A 24,096-nucleotide genomic window follows, 5' to 3' on the forward strand; every position below is an offset into this window, starting at 1 on the left:
ATTATGGGGTCTTCATGAGCAGGGGTTTATTTCAGTCTTAAGAGGGAGATGAATAACAACACGCTTTGCTGTCCCGCAGAATGTTTCATGTGCCTCTGAAAAAAAAACATGCTTGCTAAATGGGGGAGGGCAGCAAAGGGGGCAAAAAAAATCCTCCAAGTAACATCAATCCTATTGCATTTATGAAGCCACCAGTCCAAGGGAGAGTTTAGACTAGTCAAACTAAATCTGTTTAGTGAGGCAGTGGAAATGCCTCCCACTCACCAGTATCATGAAGATGCAGCAGGTGAGCACAGCATGCAGATGCAGCAGGTCGCAGCTCTGAGCGCTGGCCCTGCCCAGGAACGCATCAGATTGTGAGGGTTCCTCTACCCGCACTGCCCCATTTCTGTCACAGAAAAGATGGGCAGACTAGAATAAACAGTTGTTTACACCAAAACCCACTTGTGGGCTGCTCGCTGAACTGTCCCTATGGGCTAGACGTTGAAGGCATCTGCACGGGCTGGCCCCAGGGCCATGGCCATGGTCAGGCATCGCTTTGGTGTCCTGACCATATTACACCTCCCAGCTCACCTCAGCTCCCTGTGGATCTCTGACCCACAGGCACATGCACTACAGTAAATTCAACCATAAAGTCCACCTGCTGTTATAGTGCAGGACTAGCCTTTACTATTGACTGCTGCCCTAGAAAACCAGCACAAAACATAACCTATCTTCTCTATGTCAAAACATAACATTTTAACAATAATTTTTCATTTCTTAAGAGGAAAACACTAAAAAGAAGACTGTACACCAATAGGGAGGGGGAAGCAATGGGATCATTTGTATTCTACTGTATTTATTTATGCGAAAAATACAACAGATCTCCTCATCTTCACTGAACTGCTTGCTATATTCAGTATAGCAGTGATTTTACAAATAACACCTTTGCGAAACATCTTCCTTTTTAGAACCCAGCTTAGTAATGCTTTGTTTCCTCAGGTGGGTGGAGAATTTTCCTGGGTAAGTTCTGCCACAATTGCTGTCAAAATTATCATACCTATTTGAAATATCTTTAGGATCCTATCTTCCCTCAAAAACACTACCTATAAGCAATCTAATCACAAATGAAAACAAACAAAAAAGTACCATTACTTGGGAAAAAGAAAACCTTTGGCAAGTAACTTGGTAACTTGCCAGTGATAGAAGCATCACTGTACAAAAAGCCTTAATCAACAAATGGGATATGCTAAATAGTACAAGGGGTCACGAGAACTTCATCTCACACCACAGAGTTGAACATCTGAAGGTGACAAAAAAGACAAAGCCAAATAAAACAAATTCAAAGTGCTTATTCACACTGCAATTAAATCCATTACACACTGTTGCATGCTTTCTGCTAGACTACTAAATAAATTCAAGTGAAGCACTGTTAGATACCAATTCAGCTAATGCATCCTAAGATTGTAATGCCACGAAAGGCTAGAAGTCTTTTGGATACCATGGAACTGATTTTCAAGAGAAAAAGCTGCACAAGCTCATACGCTTAGTTTATTCCTACCTTTACTTGTTACTGTGCATTAAAAGTACATATTTGTGCAAATAAGTGCACAATCTTTTAAAAAAAAAAACATAAAAATTAATAATGATGTAGACACCATTCACACCAGTATAATACTGGTTTCCAATCCCTTGCTAATTGCCATAAAAGTCTTTCCATCACAGTTACACTTCATATTGTCTAGCACATTAACCCTCATTTCAGCCACATATGTAATTTATATGGCTGACTTGCGTCTCAATTTAACATCAGATAAACTAAACTAAAGCACACTAAACATATTGTTGAAATGTAAACACACAGCCAACATCACACCTACATAGTTACAGTTATGTGTAAACTAAACAAATTATTAGGCAAAACCCAACACAGCATGATTTTCAACTCTTCAGGACATATTACTCTTGGATTGAAAACAAGCGATTAGATATATGGCAAAGGATACCAATGTGTGTCAATGATCACGTACTTTCACAGTACTCAGCGCTTGTACTTCAGTACCATTTAGTTGTGAATGTTGATTTAAAGTACGACTTTCTGACTTCTATCATAGTAATTAGTTTTGCTTTGGGAATTTTCTCAGCTAACGTCTGAAAACTATACTGTAAGTCGAATCTTTTCTCCACATGCATTACACCAAACAGCAAAAATCACAAGGATTTGTGACCAGATGAGGCCCCAAGCAACCTGGTCCAAGATGGCCCTGCTCTGAGTAGGGGACTCCAGAGGTCCCTCAAGCCAAGGTCCCTCAAGCCAAGGTCCTCCAGGCTACCTCTGCTTTATTACTCTGCTTGTTAAAAAGCCAAGGTTAGTCCAAGTTATTTTTTAATGACTATCCCTAAGTAAAAAAATATTTAAAATACAAATCTCAGTTTACTGACAAGAGCTGACATTATATTTTGAGGATTACCAGATTTAAGATTTTTTTTAAATGTTCCAGTCCTGAATATATTTTTGTATATTTGTACTATATAACAAACAGCTCTTTTGTCCCCCCAAGGCAAATGTATAAAAACAACTAAACCAACTACAAATTTCACTAAGACAGACAAGTTCACGTACTTAAGAGATTAGTAATAGAATACTATCATCATTCAATAATCAGCTGATTTATTCAAACTGTATCAGGACACACGCTTTTACTGAATGCATGCATAAGCTAGTTTCCATCCTATTCTTTCATAACAAACACAAAACTTCATTGGCGGCTATTTCTCAGAAAAGAAACACAGACTGCATTTATTATTTTCCTCACTAAATCAAACAGTCATTGAAGCTTTATTTATACAATATGCAAGTGAAAAGAACAAAACCTCCTTTCCACTTGAAACACAATACACATTATGCAATAGCACCCAAAAAATATCTGACCAAAATTTACATGCAATACATCTTAAAGATATCAGTTCACCAAATACACACAGCAACAACAACAAAGCATAAATTAGAAATGCCCTAATCCACAAACTGGCATTACCCAAAGAGAAACAAAGTGTACTTTCTGTCTAATTGTCCTTGACATATTGGGTAAGATGACAGTAGCTCTAGTTTTTCCAGGGAACTTGGGAGTTCTCTACACCCATCATTACCCAAACAAGTTTAACTGGGATTCTTCGGGCTGCTCTTCACCCATACAACACTCTTTTACAGGCACTGCACACAATGAACTTCACAATGTCATAGCCTCATCTTCTGTGGTCGATTAGAGTGTAAACTTGGCCCATGACATTTCAGAAGGTGGTCAGTAAAACGGAATGTGACGGTCTGACAAATTATAGTCACTGTCTCAAGCATTCGTTAAAGAACTTTGGTGGAGAAAACGGCCTCTGTAAAAACGCTGGAGTTTTGTGAACAGGACAACATGGCCGGAGGAGAGGGCCCCACGGAGGGGGGGACTGCACTTCTCCAAAGCTGTAATTCCTTATCTTAAGTGACCAGGAGAAGGAGCACAGTGTATGCGCCTGGAGGAGGAGACCCCGTGGAGGATGGGACTGTGCTTCTATCTTAAGCGGTCATGCTATCAGAAAAAGAGAGGCAGCTCTACAATGAACGCCCCCCTGCAAAGCTCACTGACCGATTCCAGAGAACCCCAGGAATGGGAACTGTGCATGTCGAGACCATCGACTAACACACTATAAATGAAGGGGGAACGAGTTCTCAGCCTGCACCCTCCGGAACTGGATCTCTACGCTGGCTGGACCAACGCTGGACCCAGGACTGGTGAAACCCTTTTCTTCTCTCTTTCTTTCTCTCTCTCCCTCTTTTCCTTCTCTCTTTTCCACAGTCCCTACACCTCATCCTTTTAAACATAAACCGTTGACCAAGTCTGAGACTAGGAGTGGATCTAGCCACCCCTGGGCTCCTCTTTGAGAAGGAGTCCAGAAAGCAAGGGGGTCTGCTCTGAACCTTGTGACTCAATGGGAGGGCTCTCCTTCTGATACATTTCATGTTCCTTTTTCCATTTCTTTTTCTACACCTCCCTTCTCTTCTCAAACAGCGGCTTAACGACATGTTGCAAGGTTCATATTGATAAGTTCACTTGTACTTGGGCAAGGTTAGCTAGGTTGAATAAATGTTGATTGTTGTTTGAACTCCCCTGGAGTCGTTTCACCTTAATTCTGACAAAGGAAATCCACGAACCTGAGTTGCTCCAACTTTAGGACGCGACACAGAATGATGAAAAAGTGTACTTACTTGCCTTATCAATGCAAAGAGCAAGTATGAATGACAGCCGACACTCACTGAAAGTCTTAATACTAGTGAATGCTCTCACTGAACTGAAGCAGAAATGAGATCTTAAAGAAATAGTAGTTTTCAAATAACATTTTTCAGATCTAGGATGCAGAGTAACAAGACACATGTCTGGCAATCCCTCCTGGCTAGAAAGACAGCAAGGGTGGTTTTTTTTTTTGCTTTCTTTTCTTTCCAAGAATATATTTTCCACCTATTGAGAGCAGAACATTCACAATTGCTGCTGTACAGGCATAGCGCCCAGCTTTGACATGCAATGTCATAAAGGCCTAGAGAGTCTCCCCTTATTTTACCAGACCAGCAACAGAATAGCACTACAGAGTTCAGAACTTGTTTCTTAGAACAGCTCAGATCTGCACACTGTTCCAGAGATGACGACTCTTGATTTGGAGAAAGTTAGATAAATCTAACAGTTGATGAGAATCTGATAACGCAAGAGAGAAAGAATCCAGAAAAAAAGCAGCACTTGCACTTGACAGCAGAGAAGTCAGAGCTCTGCCTGCAGTAATGACTTAAAACACTGCCAGGGAACGCTTTGAGAAGGCACCAGACCTCAACCACCCACCCTGGGAGCTTGGTGCCACAGGCCCTGGCACAGGTTTTGATTAAGGATAACTAGCTTTCTCCCAAACAACTCCCAGACCCAGCCGGAGACCTGGCACAGATCAGGGACTGCTCCCAGCAGGCAGTTTGGATGTGGCCACCCTGCTTTGCAGGATAAGAGTTTAACAGCATGGACATGGGCTGTTCCACTGCCAGCTGCAAAGCAGCCCCAGGCACATCAATTCAGCAGTACAGACACAGCTTCAGCCTGGCAGTGCTGGGGCCAAACAGTCAAACTAACAGATCCCACCGTGCTCTGCAAGAGGTGTGTTCCCGAGTTAAATGCTTATTTCACACACTGCTTGTTTTTTTGGCTTAGAATCTCCTCTGTGACGTGCAGGTTTTGTATTGGGATAGTTTTTTCCAAAACCTTTTCACTCAGCCTGTGAGTACTCTGGGTGGCAGAGTACATCGTCTGAAAGGGACGGGATTTAGCAATATGTTATCAAGCAGAATTAATACAAAGGTTTACCTGCGAACAGGTAATGCTTGAGTCCTTCAATTGCAAAATTCAGACTCCTTTCTCCTAACCAAATACTCTGATACGTGAATGACTTCACCTTCATACTTCAGTAAAAGAGCTGAAAGGAACCTCACCTGCAGCAAGTTCTCCACACCTGCTAGTGAGGTAAGCAACAGCGAGAGATTGGTGGGTTAATCCTTACTATCTTCCTCCTTACTATTGTACAGCAATGCCTCAACTTACTTCTAATTAAAAAAAATCCACTATTTTCTTTTTTCTATTTTCCCTCTCTTTCCTTGTGTATCTAGTTTTCTGTCTCATCCATATGCAATAGTTATGAGTAGTTTAGATAAAAGTTACTGTCTAAAACTGTGCTGTACTGAATACAACAAAAAAAAGTATTTTACTTCCTTAAGCAAGATACAAAGGTGTCTTCTATTTGCAAATTTTCAACTCCACTTAGTAAGTGTTCAGAAACACTATTTCCATGTTTCCCCATTTCTTACAAAACAGCTTAATATCTATTTATCTGGAATCAGACAATATATAGTCAGGAGAAGAACCTGTAATTGTCAATATTGACCTTCCACTTTAATCTTTCCATTTTAATTGTTTTGCTATTCTCTACTGGACTGAAACATTTTTAAGCATCCCTTTATATTTTTCCATGCAAGTAAGTTGAATATAAATGACGAGAGAAATTAATCTTTACCACTGGAAAAAACATACACTTAAGATAATTAAAACATCCTAGTTTTGAAACATCTCAGAGACAGAAAATTAAATTTTAAGAAACAAAGCAAAACAAAACATTTTCATCTTACAATTACAGCCTTTCCAGAAAATCAAGAGCTATCAATATAGTAAAACCAGCAGCAAGGACCAGACAGCAGCAAACGGGCACGGGCCATGTCTAAACTGACACATGGTCTGCTCCGATCCTGCAGGTTCTTGGGCTGCGTTTCTAGTAGAACCCACACTACAATTTAAATGAGACCTTTCCCAGGAAACATGCAGGAATGCAATGATACTGGCAGAGATGGCTTTTTTCACAGTTAGTTCTCCAGGGTTCAAATGGCATCCCAGATCATCACGGGTTTCCCACCAGAAACAAGAAAGTGGTCTGCATTATTTTTAAAGTGGGGTGTGGAATATATATATATATTGTTAACAGATCATTTCTCACCTGGAAAATAAAACTAAACCCTTTACAACAACACACACAGGTGGATCGTTAGCCATACCGGGAAGCCTTCCATTACTGGCAGACTGGATCCATACAGATGGAAGGTGTCAGGGCTGGAAAGACAGCATCCATCACCTCAGTCCAAGGTCTGCTGGTCCAACCATATTTACCAATTATCAAAATAGTCTTCTAGTGCAGATGTCTACAGAGGCCAAGACAGGCCTCGCCCACATCCAAAACATCAGACGTTAAAAAGATGGTTGTTTAAAGTTTGGAGACAGCAATATGCCATTATTCATGTCCCAGGACATCTAATCACAGGATAATGTCTTTCCAAAATTTAGAAAAGACAAACAACATAATATTCTTGCCCAGGATTCCCTTGCATATTTTCATTGCACGGCTTCCTAGTTCTTTCTTGGCAGGTACACTTACAACTTGGCCAGGTGTTTTTCAGTATGCCTAAAGATTTTATAAGGATTTGTCCTATTGCAAGTCATTGAGACTTGGGCTTCTAAGTCATCCTCCTCATTACACCTTTTCAGCAATCCCAACACAGACACCTTTCCACCACCCAAAATCCTTCCATAATGAAGCTTCCTGAGTCCTAAAAGATTTCTGGATCATCCTCTATTCAACTAAAATACTGCTCTACACAAAACCTTGAAGAACAAAGGCATCTTACTCTATGTATTGCCATTTTTCCAGCCCTGGGGTTTAATGCATCAGCAGGAAACAAAACTTTAAAACAGCTCCATTGTAAAATACAAATATTTAATTGTTTGTAGCATAGGTTATTCTTATCAAGGAAAACAAAGGCAATCCCAGGCAAACTGCCATCAGTGTTTCTAAAAACAAAGGTCTACCACAACTATTTTCCTCTTTCCAGTCAAGTTTGGAAAACTAGTCTCCTGCTGAGGAGACACATCTGCTGGCAGACAGGCACTCTGCAAAAATCAGATTCACCAATAAAATAAAATTTAAAAAAAAGAAAGAAAAAAAACAGGAAAAAATCAGAGTTCATAGTATTCACAAAGCAACTTTCACTTGCTTCTTGACTGATAGGATGATGATGTTTTTCTTAACAATGTAACTCCTTTCAGTTATAGTGATGGTACTGAATTGCCCATGAACCAGAATGACATTGCTAGCTCTGCCTATGAAATTTCTTTTCACTAGTCAATCAGCAGCAGAACTAGTGAAAAAAAAACCCGACAGCTATACAAGATCTCATCTTTGTAAACCACTAAAGACATAATATATGTTTGTTATTTGATTAAAACTCTTCACATCATGGATCTCTTAAATAAATTCTTACAATGACTCACTGTAATGGATGTTAAAGAGCTTGCTAGCATGCTTCACTGCAAACAATCAACTGAATTTAAAAATTCAAGAGACCCAGAAAGCAACAGAATATCATGATTAGCTGTACACCTTAAAATTAGTTCTAAGCATTACATCAAATTTAAACTACTGTAAATGAAGTACATACACAGAACAAGTCATTTCAACATGAACCAGAATATCCTTAATTTTAGAGCAACTTGCTTGCACCACAGCCTAAAGCTGACCTACCCTTTCCACAAGGTGCTATTCTTATAAGCCATAGTTCCTGTAACTGTAGCAAACTATAGCTTTTTGGCCTAAAATATCATGGTGGATGGCTGACACACACCATATTGGTCTTGGAAGGGACAAAAAAAAGAGAAGGAAATTCAGTTTAAATGTTTCACCCATGTCCAGAAATGAAAGTAGGAATAAATACAGTTTTATACTATATTTATTTTCATTTTTAAAAAAAACTTTGTACTCTTAAGAGCATCGTGCAATACCAATGTACTTTGCAAGAGCATCTAAAATGTGGCATTATTAACAATAAAGTTTTTCTTTTGGTGAAAAAAACATGCACATTGGGCTATTACTGTATGCTTCCAAAAATATAATCACTTTAAAACTCAATAGAGCCCTTATGAAAACAATAAAATAAATAAAATACAACTTTGAAAAACAGAGTTTTGTGTCTACATACCAAGGCTCCACCTCCTCTGGGCATACTCTACTGGGGGTTAGCATGGCTGATCAGAATTTTGTAATGACTCTTCTCAGCTGCCAGGTTAGTCAAATGAAACCAGACCAGAAAGCTACTGTGATAATTATCTCCCTTCCTGATACCATAGTAGCAAGCAAAGGTGTCCTTTTATGTCACGTATGCCACAATATATGACATCTGACATCAGATCTGCGGCTAAAGAACCAGCTGGTTATCCAACTACCATCACACAATGTTGATTTGAAATATTAACAATCATCCAACTGGTAGACTTTTAGAAATTAAGGGAGGCCACCATTAGCAAACACAAGCCATGCTCATGGAAAGACTCAGCCTGGTGTCCTCATTGCTCCACTGATGACCTGGTCACAGCACTTCCCAACCCCCTTCCAGCCCCACATCATTAGAAGCCTACAGGTGAAAACCAGGGAGTTGCACGCCTCAGTGCAGAGTCCAAGACGCAGCCTAGACACAATCATTGATGGAGGTACTACGAGTATTTCATTGGGCCAAGAACACTTGCTGGAAAATTTACATTACTGATCTAGATTACAAGATGAGAACTCGGGAAGAAAGACTGCAATGGGGAAAAATAAAGAATAAAATACTATACAGTATGTCTAAAATACACATCTATTAAGGAGTACAGGAAGAAGAAAGTATTTAAGCTGATAAATGTGCCAGAAAAAAGCCTGAACATAAGTGAACGAAGCAAAGTTATCATGTTGGACCATTTAATCACAAGACTATGAGAAAAAGGTTTTGAAGAACTCCAAGAACTTTCAAATGCAGGAAAAAATGGACTTTTACCATGCCAGTATCTGTTGAAAAATGTAGAGTTATACGCTGGCAATCTATAAAGTTCCTAGAATGTGATTAGGATATTTTTTTAATTTTTTAAATATCGTCAAGGCTAGTGCAGGATGGTTATCTTAGGCTGGTTCTCCATCACAGGTTTGACCCATCTACAAATCCAATTGTTAAAAGCAATTTGAGTAAAAATCATCACAAAATGAGAGATCAGCACTCTAAAAAAGGAAGCGTGGAAGAGGAATACATGATATCTCTTTGCAGAGAGATCAGATATATTTCTCCAATAGAGAAAAACAAAAATGGGCTTCAGAAAAGCAAACTTCAGCACTATTGGGGAACCAGATATGCCAGTACAATACTTTGAGGGAAAACAGAGTGTTGTAGGTGCCCTCTTCCCTGCTACAGTATCAAAGTGTAGCCATGCGAAACACTGCAAACTATTGGGGTAGCTGCTGCGTTTCACTACCTGGGTAGCAAACTACCCCAATCCAAATCAAAACTAGAAAGCACATTATGAAAATATTATGGCTAAACCAGGTAGAAACCATGGTAAAGTTTTTGAATTAAAAAGCATTCTCAAAATCTGCAGCAGTGCGTTAACAAATCTCAATATGTATTTTAATAAATAATTTAACAAGAATTGAATCTGTGAAAATTCTAGTTTATATCAGAAAATTCAATAGTCTACCTGTTTCTAGTACAGGAACAAGACTTCTCAATTTAAGTATTTGCTGCCATCATGTGTACACTTCAAAAACTGCAATCTTATGAAGGGTACTTTTCATTTATCAAGTCAGAAATCAGCTATCAGACTACACGCGAGGGCATTACAGACTTCAGTTAGAAGGTGATGAAGTTTCAAAGGTTGCTAATGTAATATGAATTCTTCCCTCAATACAGATTGCATATACATCAAACAGCTTACAAACTCAATTCAATTACAAAGACCACAAGTTTCCGCTATGCAATCATAAAAAGCAAGAAACTGATTATGAGATAAATGGTACTTGGTGGTCCTCAGAAAATAAACCAATTGCTCTGGTTCATTCCATGTACATATCAATACTGCCAACACAATTCAATACCTTCAGTCATGGCATCTCCAAAGAAACGATGCTGATGGTGATTCAAGTTCAAACCTTTCCACCAGGCTGCTTCTGGTTCAGATTCAGAAAAAGAAAAGGAAAAAAAAGAATATTCCAGTGACCTAATGATCTGTTAATTTCCTCTAAATTATGGAACAGAATAGTTCAGGAAGAAATAAAAAAATAGTATAAAATAGCATAAAACTAGTGTATCGATTTTACATCATTCAGGAATTCCCATGGAGCAAGGGAATATGCACCTACATTTTAAGATCAGTTGCTAGCCAGTCTTGAAAGATGTGTGCAAGGTCAATTCAGAAAGTATTCTACAGATTTGGCTAGTTACTGCAGGGGAAAAGTGCATCATGCTCTCTTTTGCCTCAGTCTGCTCTGTCTCTCACTAATATTCCTGAAACAACAAAAAAGGACCATATTAACAGGATCCAAGCTCCCCACATATCACTAAGCCTAAAAACCAACACCCAGTAACTCTACTTCTAATATCACTTCTAACTTATTTTTAGTATAATGAACATTTCATTAGAAATATCTCATTAACATTACTTCTGGAAATGACCTTTAAAAACCTATAAATTCAAACATTTTATCAGACACTATGATTAAATATGTTTTGCAAATCATATCCTTCAAAAAATGCAATTTGAAATCAGCAGCTTTGAGACACAGAAATAAAAGTATTTCAGCAGAAATTTTCTGCTCATTGTATTTCCAGGAGCAAGCTGCATAAACAGCAGTATATCAATTAGAAGATGTATGGTTATAGATAGTCAGCTTCAGTGTTAAAACAGCCAAAGCTCTTGGCATTATGAAAGACAGCTAAAACAACATGAAGATTGATAAAGATGCTACTAAATACAAGATTATGAAATCAAAATCTGAGGTTCAGCTTCCTGCAAAAAAAGGTTTCGATTAGCTAACTTTAATATAAGTGAACTGTATAAAAAAAGCCTTCATCCCTCAATAGGTCCAAACACATCAGCGTGTCCTAAGTACAGCTCTATATTCTGATGTGATACACACATCTGGGGCTTTAAAAATCCTCCAATTTGTATAACGCTACTTGTGCGGACACCTCACATTATGCTGAAAGAAATAAAAAACAATTCTGAAACAATTATTCAGATGTGCTCCAGATTCCATTTTAACTCGCAGAAAATACCAATTTTGTGTCTACACAGGACAGAAAAGCACATCTATACAGTATGCGCAATTACAGCACTCATAATATTATTGCAGTAATTACAAAATATGGTACTTGACAGCACTTGTGGAAAGTTGGCAGTGTTTATAGTGTTGACAGTGGAAATGCACTGAAAACATAGTAAAACCTACCATGCTTACAAAACACTACAAGCTGACAATATTCACACAAGTACCAAACAAATGCTAGAAGGAAGGTGTCAATAAAATATAATCCTTATAAATTTGCAATTCCAATTCATACTGTTTGTCTGTCTGACCCACAACATTGTCTTAAAATACAACAAAGTTCAAAAGATTTGTGGATTAGTTACCTCGATATTATCTTCATCTGAAAACCTAACCTTCTCTAAAGGTTCTCTAAATTCTACTGTAAAATACTTTAAATAATAAAAATAGGCAGTGCTGGAACATCAGGACGAGGGCAAAGCAATCAGAATACCTATCTCCTCCTTTTTTTTTTTTTTTTAAGTCTAAGAGGAAACAACAAATCTAACAAGACTCATACGTGCACACATACAACTTAAAGACAACTTTTTAAGGCATAGATTTTCTTTCTGTAACCTGTCCCAAGTTAAACTTTTTGAAATGGCTGTCAAGGAACACTGAAAAAGCAGTATCAGGCTAATTTGCAGCAAATAAGATAAACTGTTAGATTCAAAGAGTACTCAGGGATCTGAATGCGCACTGCCAAAATAATGGATCCCTGATCATTACAGCTCTAACTCAAAAAACTCTAGAGGCCCTGAGAATTACGCACTATTATGTATATAATTTATACATAATAAAGGCTTTCGATTTCCTAAGTTTCAAACAGATACACAAGTATTACAGTGTGTTAGCTAGCATGGTTATGCATATGCTGTCTCACGGCTTGGACAGAATTTTATACCACCACTAGATGGAAACCTGAATTACCTTTGAAACTGACAATTCTGTAAACGCTCCATTGCTGGTTCTGCTTCTACTGTGTCTGACCATTCCTATTTCTTTATTTAGGGATCTAATCACACACTGGCTCACAAACCTGTACTCATTTGGAAAGTCCATGAGCAGGCATCCACAAAACTTCTACAGTGTCTTTGAATCTGAGAGCATTAACATAAATATGCCCTGCTCATTTCCCAAGCCAGTGCTACTCAATGCAAGGAATAAACTGTTAACGTATATTAGAGATTTACCCCACTTCTACAGCAATTTAAACTTCTCAATCTAAGTTATAACTAATAAAAATTGCTGTACTCTGCCAAGAAATTTCAGTTGAGGTCTAATTAATGCCATACTTGAAATATCAAAGGCATGGTATATACTTTACAAACACATGCAATGATCAAATCATCTGAAATTTATAAACCTATTTGCACACCAAGTATTTATACAAAGTTCCCTCACTTCAATGGCATTTACCATGCAATGTATTATAACCTGAGGTGACCAGCACATGCACGTGACTGACATTACTGTCTGATGTGACCCCAATGAGTCAGATATTATTTCCCGCTGTGTCAAAACAGTTGTGAATAAAATCTTCAACTAGCAGACATGCACAGTTATCAGGACAGCCATCTGACTAGCTACATGCAATCATAGATACAATAATGTAGAGATAATTGGCATAGTAACTGGACAGAAGCATTGAGAGTACTGATGCCACAGCTTATGGAATTCTGAATTTGGAAAATACAGTAAAGGTCTAAAACAAAACCTCACATTTGCCTTTAAGTCTTATTTTCCATCAACCCCAGACCACACCATTTTTGAAATACGAAAAAAACACAGCGTGTTTACACATAACAAAGTTAAACAAAAGAAGTTAATCAAATGCTTTCTCACACCAATATGTACACAGGAAAAAAACAAGAACAAGAAATCACTGGCTTAGCAGTGAGCAAGTGAATCTGAAAGAGAACGATGCTGGTCTCCAAATGAGAAATGCCCCTTCCCATGATGGGCATGCACCACGCACAAGCCAGCGGGTACCCACCAGGTTCCCCCAGGTCTCTCTGCATAAGTAAGCTCCCAGACCGCCTGGATTCTCTGTGGAAGAGGAGCGGACACCAGGTCCTGCTTCTAAACCCAAATTTGAAGGAGCACTGAAAGGATGGAAGTGATGCCATAATATGAAAAGGATGTTACTACCGTGAAATTTTGCTATAGGGATCCATGGTCAACCTTTATTTTTTTGGCCAAAGGGACAATTGCACATGAATGCTGGTTCAGGAAACTCACCAAATCATGGGTGCACCAAGGCACAATTGCCATCTTACACAGCAGACTTCAAATCTTACAGCAAAGCAGGCCACCAGGAACGCCAGGTCAGAGCAGTAGGCTGATTTCCTGCAGCTGGTCATACGCAAAACCCACATGCTCTTCAATTTATGAGCCACAACTCTGCGGCTCCCAGAAAAGTGAGAAATTCTTTCCTGCCTTTTGAGAAATATCAAAGAAAATAGAGGAAATTGTCTCCAATTTAGTTCTTACAAATTAATACCCAGTGAACACCCTAAGTGGGGGCTAAATACATAAGTCTCAGTAGGAATTTACTCTTAATAAGAAGGTTTTCATCCAGAGAGCCATAAAAATCACTAAAAGCAAATTCCAATGTATCCGGTAATGTTACAATGAAATACTACTCTTAAATCCTATTTCACAACTTTAATAAAAGTCATAAAATGGCAAAAACCTTAAAGTCATATTTCACTTCCAAAGAAATGTATTTTTTTGTCAGGCAAAGAAAAGATCACTTATATAATGTACTTCACTGAAACTGAGAGCAGAATACAGAAAGTCAGCAGCAGTTTCAGACTTATGCAACCTATATATTTGCTGAAAGACAGTACAAAGGGCAACCCAGACGTCCCATTCCCATCCCAGTCTGACTCCAGTACTGACCACAGCTTCCTTTTCCACCCGTCCCAACTTTCTTTGGCTATCTGCTCTTCAAATTCTCCTTTCAACATCTCAATGTATTTTTGAGTGCCAGAAGTTTAAAAATAAATCAAGAAGGGAGGAAAGATCATACTAACCCAAGAATTAAGAAGCAAAAAATTCTCTGAGTGTACCCACTCACAAGCAGAAAAAGATGTATCAGGACAACTAAGTCCTGGGAAATATCATGAGACCATCCCACAACCATCCCAGCAAACTAAATACTGCAAGTGACATGGGCAGCTGAAAACAAATTTGATAAATGATAATTATTTGTATCATATCAAGTATCAGACTGATTTAAAAAAATAGCCATTCTTGAGAGGCTACGTGACCAGGTTCCCCAGACAGAAAGAGATACAGTTCTGCCTTAATTTTACCAATACAATGCCTAGATTTGTTATCAGGAATGAAAAAAAGTCACCTTTCTTCTGAGTATACAACAGCAGATGCCAGCTCCCAAATCAGTCTCAGTTCATCTGAAAGCTTATAAAAAGGCTTTCAGAGTCAAGAGCAGCCAAAGCATTTCAAAGGCAATTTACTCAATCTATTAGATGTGAGAAAGTGTCATGTAATTCTGCGGAATTATTCTGCTTATCTCAAGATAGTTCAGACCTTCCCATTTACAGGGTCAGGCTTTTTAAACAAGCTAAGTACGAAATGGTCATTTTCAAAATTAAAGGAAGAATTAACTTAAATGATGTAAAACAAATGATTACTGAAATTACTTAGTTGAATATTCTACATTATATCATTTGTAACCTGGAATAAAGCAATCAATATTATCTTAATATTACCTATTCTTAAGTAGGCATTCTCATCAGCCACCATATGATATAGAAGACTGTTGAACTAATTCACTTGTCATATCTGTCAACATTAATTCAATAGCATTCCAAGGTAATAATCACTATCAATCTAATTATATCAGCCATCTCCTGTAAATGAGTACCAATTATTTTAATTAAAATATTAAATATTTAGAAAATAGAAAGGAACATTTATTAATAATTTATATACTTAATTTGAATCTACCTGAACAACCATAATTCCTGAACAACAAAGCTTGCTTTCTTTGTATCCTCCTTTACTACTTTCCAGGGAGTTTTAAGACGCAAACTATCAATCCAGCACCAATGACAGGAAAACCACAAAATTTACATTGTTTTACTTTTATATAAATGTACACATACTTGCAGACTACTTCTATTGGTCTTATTCACTTAAGAACTCTTCTAAGAATATTCAAAGGATAGTTGCCCTATTTTGTAAACCCAAAGAGGTCAGTTTAGGTTTCCCATAAAATTACATTAGCCATCTACACAGTTGGGTTCTAACACTAAACCCCCGAATTCTTGTGCATGGCAAACAAGGGGATTCCTTTTCATCTCCCTTAGGTGAAAACAATACGAAACATTCACATACTAAGACAATATCATTTGGGAGCCTTTTTACCTCTTTTTTCCCCCATTTCTTTTAAAAGTTAATTTTAGAAATCTCCCTTTAATTTTCCAGCTGTGCTTTTGTGGATTATAAGGATATTCAAAATGCCTGTACCCCTGTTTGAGAATTAGGCTGAGTATTCAGGTCCTGCATTGAGATTTGGGTTCTTCCCAAAAGCCACAGAACAGAACCTAATGTTAAAGAATGACGGCAATATTAGAAGCTATGGTTGCTTGAATGCCCTGTAAAATTAAGCTTCCTTTAATAGTTCTTTTTAATGCTTTTAACAGCAAAATCCTACAGGTTTTTCACCATGTTTCACAAGAAATAAAGGGTATTTGTTCAGCTTTTCTCTGACAAACAATCAATGTGCCCAGTTCCCTTGAATCAGCATGATTTAAATACCAAGGGGGGGAAAAAGTCATTTGGTACAACCATAAAGCAATTAAAATGCCAGGCCAGTTAACTAAACAATTAGCAAATACAAATTAAATTGGAGGACAAGAAACCATACCACAAACACAGACTATGAACTAGTATATTCAAGCACACACAGAAGGTCTGACTATCCAAAAAAACCTTAACAGTTTTAACAAAAGTCAAGTAGTTTCATGTTAAAATAAGTCATCCTTGGAAATTTTCATTCAAAAAGCATATGGGGTAGCTTATTAAGATTACACTTCATATTGAAGTTCTTATTCCAAGTCAAGAAACATCAATGCAATCATCATATCCATAATCTTTGCCCTCTGGTGAATATACATTAAGATATACTATTTTAATATAAAATTATGAATACTATTTTTCTGTACCATGAGACATACCACTCTGTACCAGACACCCTGCATGCAACAGAAGACATGAGGAAAGGACTTTTCCAGATGGAAGTTGAATACCGTCAACTACTAAAGTGCATACAGCAAGGTATACGCGTACATTAATGAGCAAGCAAACTGGGAAGAAAAGTGCTTGACACGTGCAACATGTCAAAATACTGTTAACAGAGCTGTAACTTTGCATTTTTCCCCCCAAAATGGCTAAAACCTAATAGGGAATATGAACATCATTTTGTATTAATGTTGTAGTGATTTGTTTGAAGGGGCTTTTTGTTTGCTTCGTTTGGTTTTGTTTTGTTAATGTGGTGGGTTGACCCTGGAGGCAAGAAGTATAGTTACGGTTCATGCATGTGAGGTAGCACATCACAGCTTCGCGCATTGCCAACTGTGTGGTTCATACGCCCTTCAAGAACTGGGGGCTTCGCAGGTACACTGGTGTGTTCTGCAAGAACCATTCTAGACCCTCCAGCCTATTTCTGATTAAAAGAGTGTCCTGCTGCCCAGAAAGGGTGGAAAGAGGACTCCAAAATGAATTAGAGCATCTTTCTCTGTTACCTAATCCAAGTTGTCTACAGTCCACCTTCCGCAGTTACCAAGTCTTCAAGGGACTGGGAACCACAGCATAGTGTAAGATGCAGAGTGAGTCCCACAGGCCAAAAATGTCAGAGTCTGATTTAAATTCCACCCTTGAAACAGATTATCATTTGAGGCAAAAAAAATCCCTGAACAAAACAAAAATCAAAGATGAGAAGACCCACATTAACTATGTGCTAATATCTCCCAGCATCTTGTTAGAAGACAGACATACTTGCAAAGTTCTTTATATGCTCACACTCAAAACGGTTACTAGTTTCCTTTCCTTGAGCATATCATAGCTAATAGCACTAAATGTCAGGTTTCAAAATTCAACTTCTGTTCCTTGTAGTCTAATTTTTTTCCCAGTTTTCCCTATAATCTACTTTTAAAACATTTTAAAACCAAGAAACATTTTCACTATCTGTTTACTTCACAGAAATGGCTAAACATATTTAAGTGTAAACATTTTCTTCCTTTTCTAAAACTACTTGAAGGAAGATTTTAGCACTGAAAATAGCAACTTGTCTTTTTAGTTCATGTTAAAATTGGAAGCAGCGATGCAGAAACATCTTGGCAATATCAAGCAAATGGCAACTGAGAATTACAACAGTATCAGGCATTTGAGAGGTAGATACAAACTTTCCCAATTTCAGGATCTATCAGTTGGCAAGAGGCAATTAAAATACACTTATCCCTTTCGTCTGAAGGGAATACCAGACAGTGTTCTCCCTCCTGGCTCCTGATGCCCTAGCACAAGGATAACAGAGCTGCTTTACCCCCAAGATTTCAGCCACAGTGGGTAGAAGGGAAGGGTCACATCTCCCCCCCTTACCCTTCTGCTGATAGGCAGGGAAAGACTGGACGCTACCTATGCTAACCAGCTTCCAGGGCAGAGCAGAATACAATTTTCTTCCACAGAAAGGAAAATAGTTTTGAGATTCAAAAATACTGTCAAACCAGTAGTTCAACGAGCATGAAAATTAACGGGAAGCTTGTCTGTAGATGTCTCTTGCAGTTGTTTTCATGCTTTAATTGAAGTTTTTCCTCTGTGACGTGTCTGTAACATTTGCCTGCCGTGTGGATTTTGGGGGGTCTGTTAATATGCTAGCACCTGCTGGAGTTCAGGCACGTGGGGAAAGCACCTCAAGAGTCTCCCTCCTCTGCTGCTCCTGAAACTTGTTACATCCGAATCACTTGTGATCCACCTGCTTTTCTGTCGCTGGTGAAACCAGCCACCGAGCTCGGGGCGGGGGGGAGCAGAGAAGCAATGTTCACCTAAGACTTGTTTCCTTAGGAAACACCCTGAAAAACTTGTCGCTCAAAAACTAACTACAAGTTCATGGGGAAGCTATTTACACCTATGTATTTAGCTTATTGTAATTATACAATTAGCTACATAGGTAGTTAAATCTATATATGCACATTTATGTAACGTATTATTATAAATTATACAGATCATTTCGTGTACATATTTTATACGTGTCTCTATAGCTAATTATGTAATTGTTGTCATTCTGTCACATACACTTGTGCGTGCATAGCTATTACAATCGCGCATAGATGAGGCGAGGAAACGAGACCCGTAAGAGACCGCCTGCCCAGAGACGCCGAGTCCCAGGGGATTTTGTAACCCCGCAGCGAGCTGCCCTGCAGGGGAGCGTGCCGGGGGAACCCACGCCGAGCACACGAACCCGCAGACACCGGCCCCTCGGCGGCAGCGCGCGGCGAAGGCGCGTTTTCCACGCGTTTTCCACCCCCTGTCCGTGACACGCGTCCTCCAACAACGCCGGGCCCGGCGAGCTGCTGCTGGGGCTGCAGCCACCGCTAACAGCGGGGCTGTTAGGCAGAGAGGGCGAGCGAGGCTCCGGCCGCCGCCTGAAGGGCGCCTTGCGAGAGGCCGGTGTCCCCCCCCGTACCGGGGCGGGCGCCTGGGCCTCGCCCGCTGCCGGCCGGGGGCGGCGGGAGGCGGGCGGCGGCTGCGCGGCGCCCGCCGGCAGCGAGAGCGCGGCTCGGAGCCGCCCGACGGGCCGGCGGCTCGGGAGGCGGCCTCCCCTCCCCGTCAGACCCCCGCGGGGCGGCGGGCACTTGCCTCCCATTCCCGCAGGAAGCGCTGGGCCTCGGCGGGCCCGGCGGCCTTGTGCTTCCTGAACTCCTCCTTCACGTAGCGGTCCCCCAGAGCCCGCAGGGCGGCCGGCAGCGCCCGGTGCAGCAGCAGGATCCGCCGGTACAGGCCCCGCGCACCGCCCGGCATGGCGGCGGCGGCGGAGCCCTGAGGCGGCCGCACCGGGGGCGGGGCGAGGGAGCGCCGGGGCGGGCAAGGCCGGGCCGGGCCGGGCCGAGCCGGGGCTCTTACGGCCGGTCGGGCCGGGCCGGGCCGGGCCGGGCCTCTTCTGGCGGCGGGCGGAGCGTGCCGGTTGCTGATTCAGTGACTGCACGCAGAGTATCAGCGCGTCTTGAAACTAAAGCTCTGCTTTATACGTCAGAAAATCATGCCGAATAAACTCGGAGACCGCTTTCTGCAGAAAATTCGTCTGCACCGTGTTCATCGGCACGGTGCTTAAAATGGTGCCAAGAAATTCAGTTGCAAATACTACTTTTAAAGAAGGTGGAGGATGAATAAGCAGTCTGCATTGTTTCAAAAAGGTGCGTGCGGATGGCAGGGATCACGGTGAAAATTTAAAAAAAAACCGTTAATTTTTAGCTCCCTTTTCACCACCAGAAGAACAAACTGTGCACTTTATACCTGGGTGGAATTTGGCACGAATTAATTACTCCACTAAAACCAAGCTTCATACACTTAAACTTGATTTATCTGCATTTTTAAGCATGGCTGAGACGCAAGACATAGTAAGAAATCTTACTGCCTCCGTGGGGCTGCTGGGGGCTTTGTGCCACCACGTCGTTGTTACCACCCAGCTCCCGCTTTCTGTTACCTCCCACCTACTGCCCCAGCTGCAAGTCCCCAGCTCTCCCTAAAGGTTTTTCAGCTGTTTAACATCACATCCTACCCACCTACATGGAAAAATCTTCAAATGTCAACAGTCATGGATATTTTGAAAAAAGCAAAGAGTCTTAAAATCAGGCGGTGGCAGCAGCGGCAAAAGTCCTGCCTCATCACTGGTGCCTGTTAAGTTCCTTCCTGCCAGTCAAATCATTGACGCTTCAAAACAAAAAAGAAACATTTCTATAGGCCCAGGGAGCGTTAAGCTTCCCCAGGATACTTAGAAATATAACAAAAATGTACTGCCTCCTGAAAAGCCCAAGTCATTACATGTGAGCAACAGAGGAAAGAGCAAACTACGGACTGTTTTGCTCACTACCATTTCTTGATGTTTATTTATTCTCCCAAGGACTTCAGTGATGGAATACTGAAGTTCCCAGTAACACAAAAGTTACCAAAATAAAAGAAAACGGTTATAGTTTCACTTTTTGTTACTGGCAGTTTCCAGGTCTCTTCATGCCTGTGATGCTCTCAGGGTGGGCGGATGGCAGGGGAGGCCTGATCCTCAAATTGATTGGTTTTGCTATATTTTCAAACTGTATGTTCTGCAGATGTTTCTTTGGGGAAGGATTTTTGGACTTTATGCATTTTGTCTACCCCTGTGTCCTTCAATATGTTCAAATCTTTAAAAGACTGAAGTTAAAAAACTGATTTGCTTTATCTGTTTTATTTGTGGTGATGCAGTTCCACTGAATTATCTGAGGGTGCATTCATTTACAGAATTTATTTAAATCTTTTGAATATAATGACTACCGTACTTAATGTTAACAGCTTTCTCCTTGCTATATCCCTACTATGAGTTTTTTTAGAAGTCCTGTTCCCTTAGTGGCCTGCTTAAGCCCTCTACTGGGCACTTGCTTTGTGGCTTAAATGCTCAGGATGCGTCAGTCAGCTCTGTAACCTTCAACATTTTTTACACCTTATCTTTCTGTCTACAGAGACCAAAAGCCATTTTGCCCATCCTCTGGGGCAGGTGGTTCCTGCCTGGCAGAAGAGGAGGATTCCTGCAGCATCAGTGCACCTCTAGACTGCTTCAGCTGCAGCTCTTGAGCCTCCTCCTTGCTCCTTTCCTAGGCGCTGCCGGAGGAGCAAGGAATTTGCCAGTAAATTCCCCATGGAGCAGAAGATAGAGCTGTAGGCTCAGCAGGCTGTTTGATAACAGGCTAAGTTGTCAGCCTTTGCCCATGAACAATTTTTATATCCCAAAGTCCTCGAAGGCCTCTGCGCTATTGTCGTGGTTTAACCCCAGCCAACAACTAAGCACCACGCAGCCGCTCACTCACTCCCCCCCATCCAGTGGGATGGGGGAGAAAATCAGGAAAAGAAGTAAAACTCCTGGGTTGAGATAAGAACGGTTTAATAGAACAGAAGAAACTAATAATGATAATGATAACACTAATAAAATGGCAACAGTGGTAATAAAAGGATTGAAATGTACAAATGATGCGCAGGGCAACTGCTCACCACCCGCCGACCGACACCCAGCCAGTCCCCGAGCGGCGAATCCCTGCCCCCACTTCCCAGTTCCTATACTAGATGGGACGTCACATGGTATGGAATACACTGTTGGCCAGTTTGGGTCAGGTGCCCTGGCTGGGCATGAGAAGCTGAAAAATCCTTGACTATAGTCTAAACACTACTGAGCAACAACTGAAAACATCAGTGTTATCAACATTCTTCACATACTGAACTCAAAACACAGCACTGTACCAGCTACTAGGAAGACAGTTAACTCTATCCCAGCTGAAACCAGGACAGCTATCAGGGAATGGGGAGAGGCTGCAGAGGCAGTTGAACGCCATATCCAGTGTGTATGGGCACAAAAGGACTCACCGTCAGAACTCGTTAAGATATAATATTAGAGGTATTATTTCCATATAATGACCTCTCAATCATCAGTACTCAAAATATCTATGCCACAGCTTGAGTCCAGACACGATTTTAGCTAACGTGCATGAGTGCAACTCCTCTGCTTGCCTCTTGCAGACACCTGCCCATGCTTCCAGGCAGCACTGCTTCTGTGTGGGGCACTGGGGCAGCTGTGCTGCTGCTGCTGCTGCTGCTGCTGCTGCTGCTGGTGCTCCATGGCCTGGGAGTGCCTCTTAGCTTACACCAAAGAAAGAGGCACCTCAGGAGAGGGATTCATCCCACCCCTTTTGGGCAAGTGGAGGCAATTAATCCCTACTTCTTTTCAGCTGTCAATAGAAGGATGTACTGGGGTATATGTGGTTTAGATACCCCATAAAGGATTCTTCTGTATCCAACTGGGCTTTTGAGCACTGGCTCAGTGCTAGTTATGCTAAAGTCGGAGTGGATCCTACAAAGATACCAGAGTACCCCTGTACCATCATACTCCATAGTGCCTTTGGATCTGGAGAGGCAGCATCAGCTCTGCCATAGGGTAGCACAAAGCCAGGCAGAGTAGCTTAGCTGATATATGAAATAATTATTTACATGGCTGGGACCGTGTGAGTAGCATCTCAGCCTTTTCACAAGGATACACAAGAAATCTGTGGTAAAGCATAGATGCAAAGTGCTCTAGCTGCTTAGCCATCCTTCTGAGCTAGCAGCAAATCAATAAAAAGTAGAAGACAGATTTTGACCCTGTGAATCTGCCAGAGTGGCCACGTTGTTTGCTACAGTCCTAACTCCAAATGTAGAAAGACTGGAGGAACATTTCCATGTTTATTTTTTTCTTTTATCGGTAATGTGTTGACTGAAGAAGATGAAGCTGAAGTATTTATTGAGCTGTTATAATTGCTGTAATTTTTAAAATTATCAAGAGCATCCTGAGATGAGTTCTTTTTGTGAATCAAAATTAATGATTAAATATAGAATGCAATGACATGCTATTCCTTTCCAGAGCCATTGGTAGTCCTGAAGAAGCTAAATTGTATTGTCATCTGTTAAAAAAACCAGGAAAATCTGCAATCTTCTTCTCTAAACTGTGGGTAAATGTTAAAGTACAGTCTGATTTCCTGCTATTAAAAAAAAAGAGCATGTGGTCCTGTCCCATGTTTCCTATTTTTGCACTGTAGAGATCGCAACAAAATTGCATCTCATACTTCAGAACTATGAATAGTTCTGTGAACTATGAAATGAAAGTATTAATAAACTCCCTAAATATTCAAATAGGTTCAAGACAGTTCCTTTTTGCATAGTATTCCAGACGGAGGTAGCCATTTCTGATTCAGAAGCCAAGCCAAAGATCTGTTATGATGGCACAAATTGCCTGCTAAATATTTTGTGGCATCTTCCAGTGTGCCTCGTAAACTATAAAGATGCAGAATTATCCCTTCTTTGTGGGAAACAACTGCAAAATGAGTAGTTTTGTAAATGACTTAGGAAAAGCTACGGGTAACTGAAGATTCACAGGATGCTTCTGCCTCTGTCGAAGTGGAGTAGAGCTTTGTCCTTGATTCAACAGGAGCAAAACCAGTCCTAGCATGGGACGGTCTGCTTCAAAACCCACCAAAGAGTTGGACGTGCAAATTATTATACATGGATGCTGTTAAAAAATGGACCGGCTTTTTCCCCAGGGCTTGGGAGAACACAGGCTGATGAAGATACCAGCCATGTTTGCTGCTGGCTGCAGAG

At 40.5% G+C, this 24,096-nt stretch overlaps 1 protein-coding gene across 1 annotated transcript in view; it reads right to left on the reverse strand.

Moving 5' to 3' along the window:
- Positions 1–19,836, reverse strand: part of SDHAF3 (succinate dehydrogenase complex assembly factor 3) — a 40,471-nt gene extending 20,635 nt beyond the window's left edge. Inside the window, exon 1 of the mRNA XM_069774644.1 lies at positions 19,588–19,836. Coding sequence (XP_069630745.1) covers positions 19,588–19,749 — 162 coding nt within the window. The 5' untranslated portion in view covers positions 19,750–19,836. The remainder of the gene's footprint in view (positions 1–19,587) is intronic.
- Positions 19,837–24,096: the final 4,260 nt, after the last annotated feature.

This window comes from Haliaeetus albicilla, chromosome 2 (assembly GCF_947461875.1).
Source record: "Haliaeetus albicilla chromosome 2, bHalAlb1.1, whole genome shotgun sequence".
NCBI lineage: Eukaryota > Metazoa > Chordata > Aves > Accipitriformes > Accipitridae > Haliaeetus > Haliaeetus albicilla.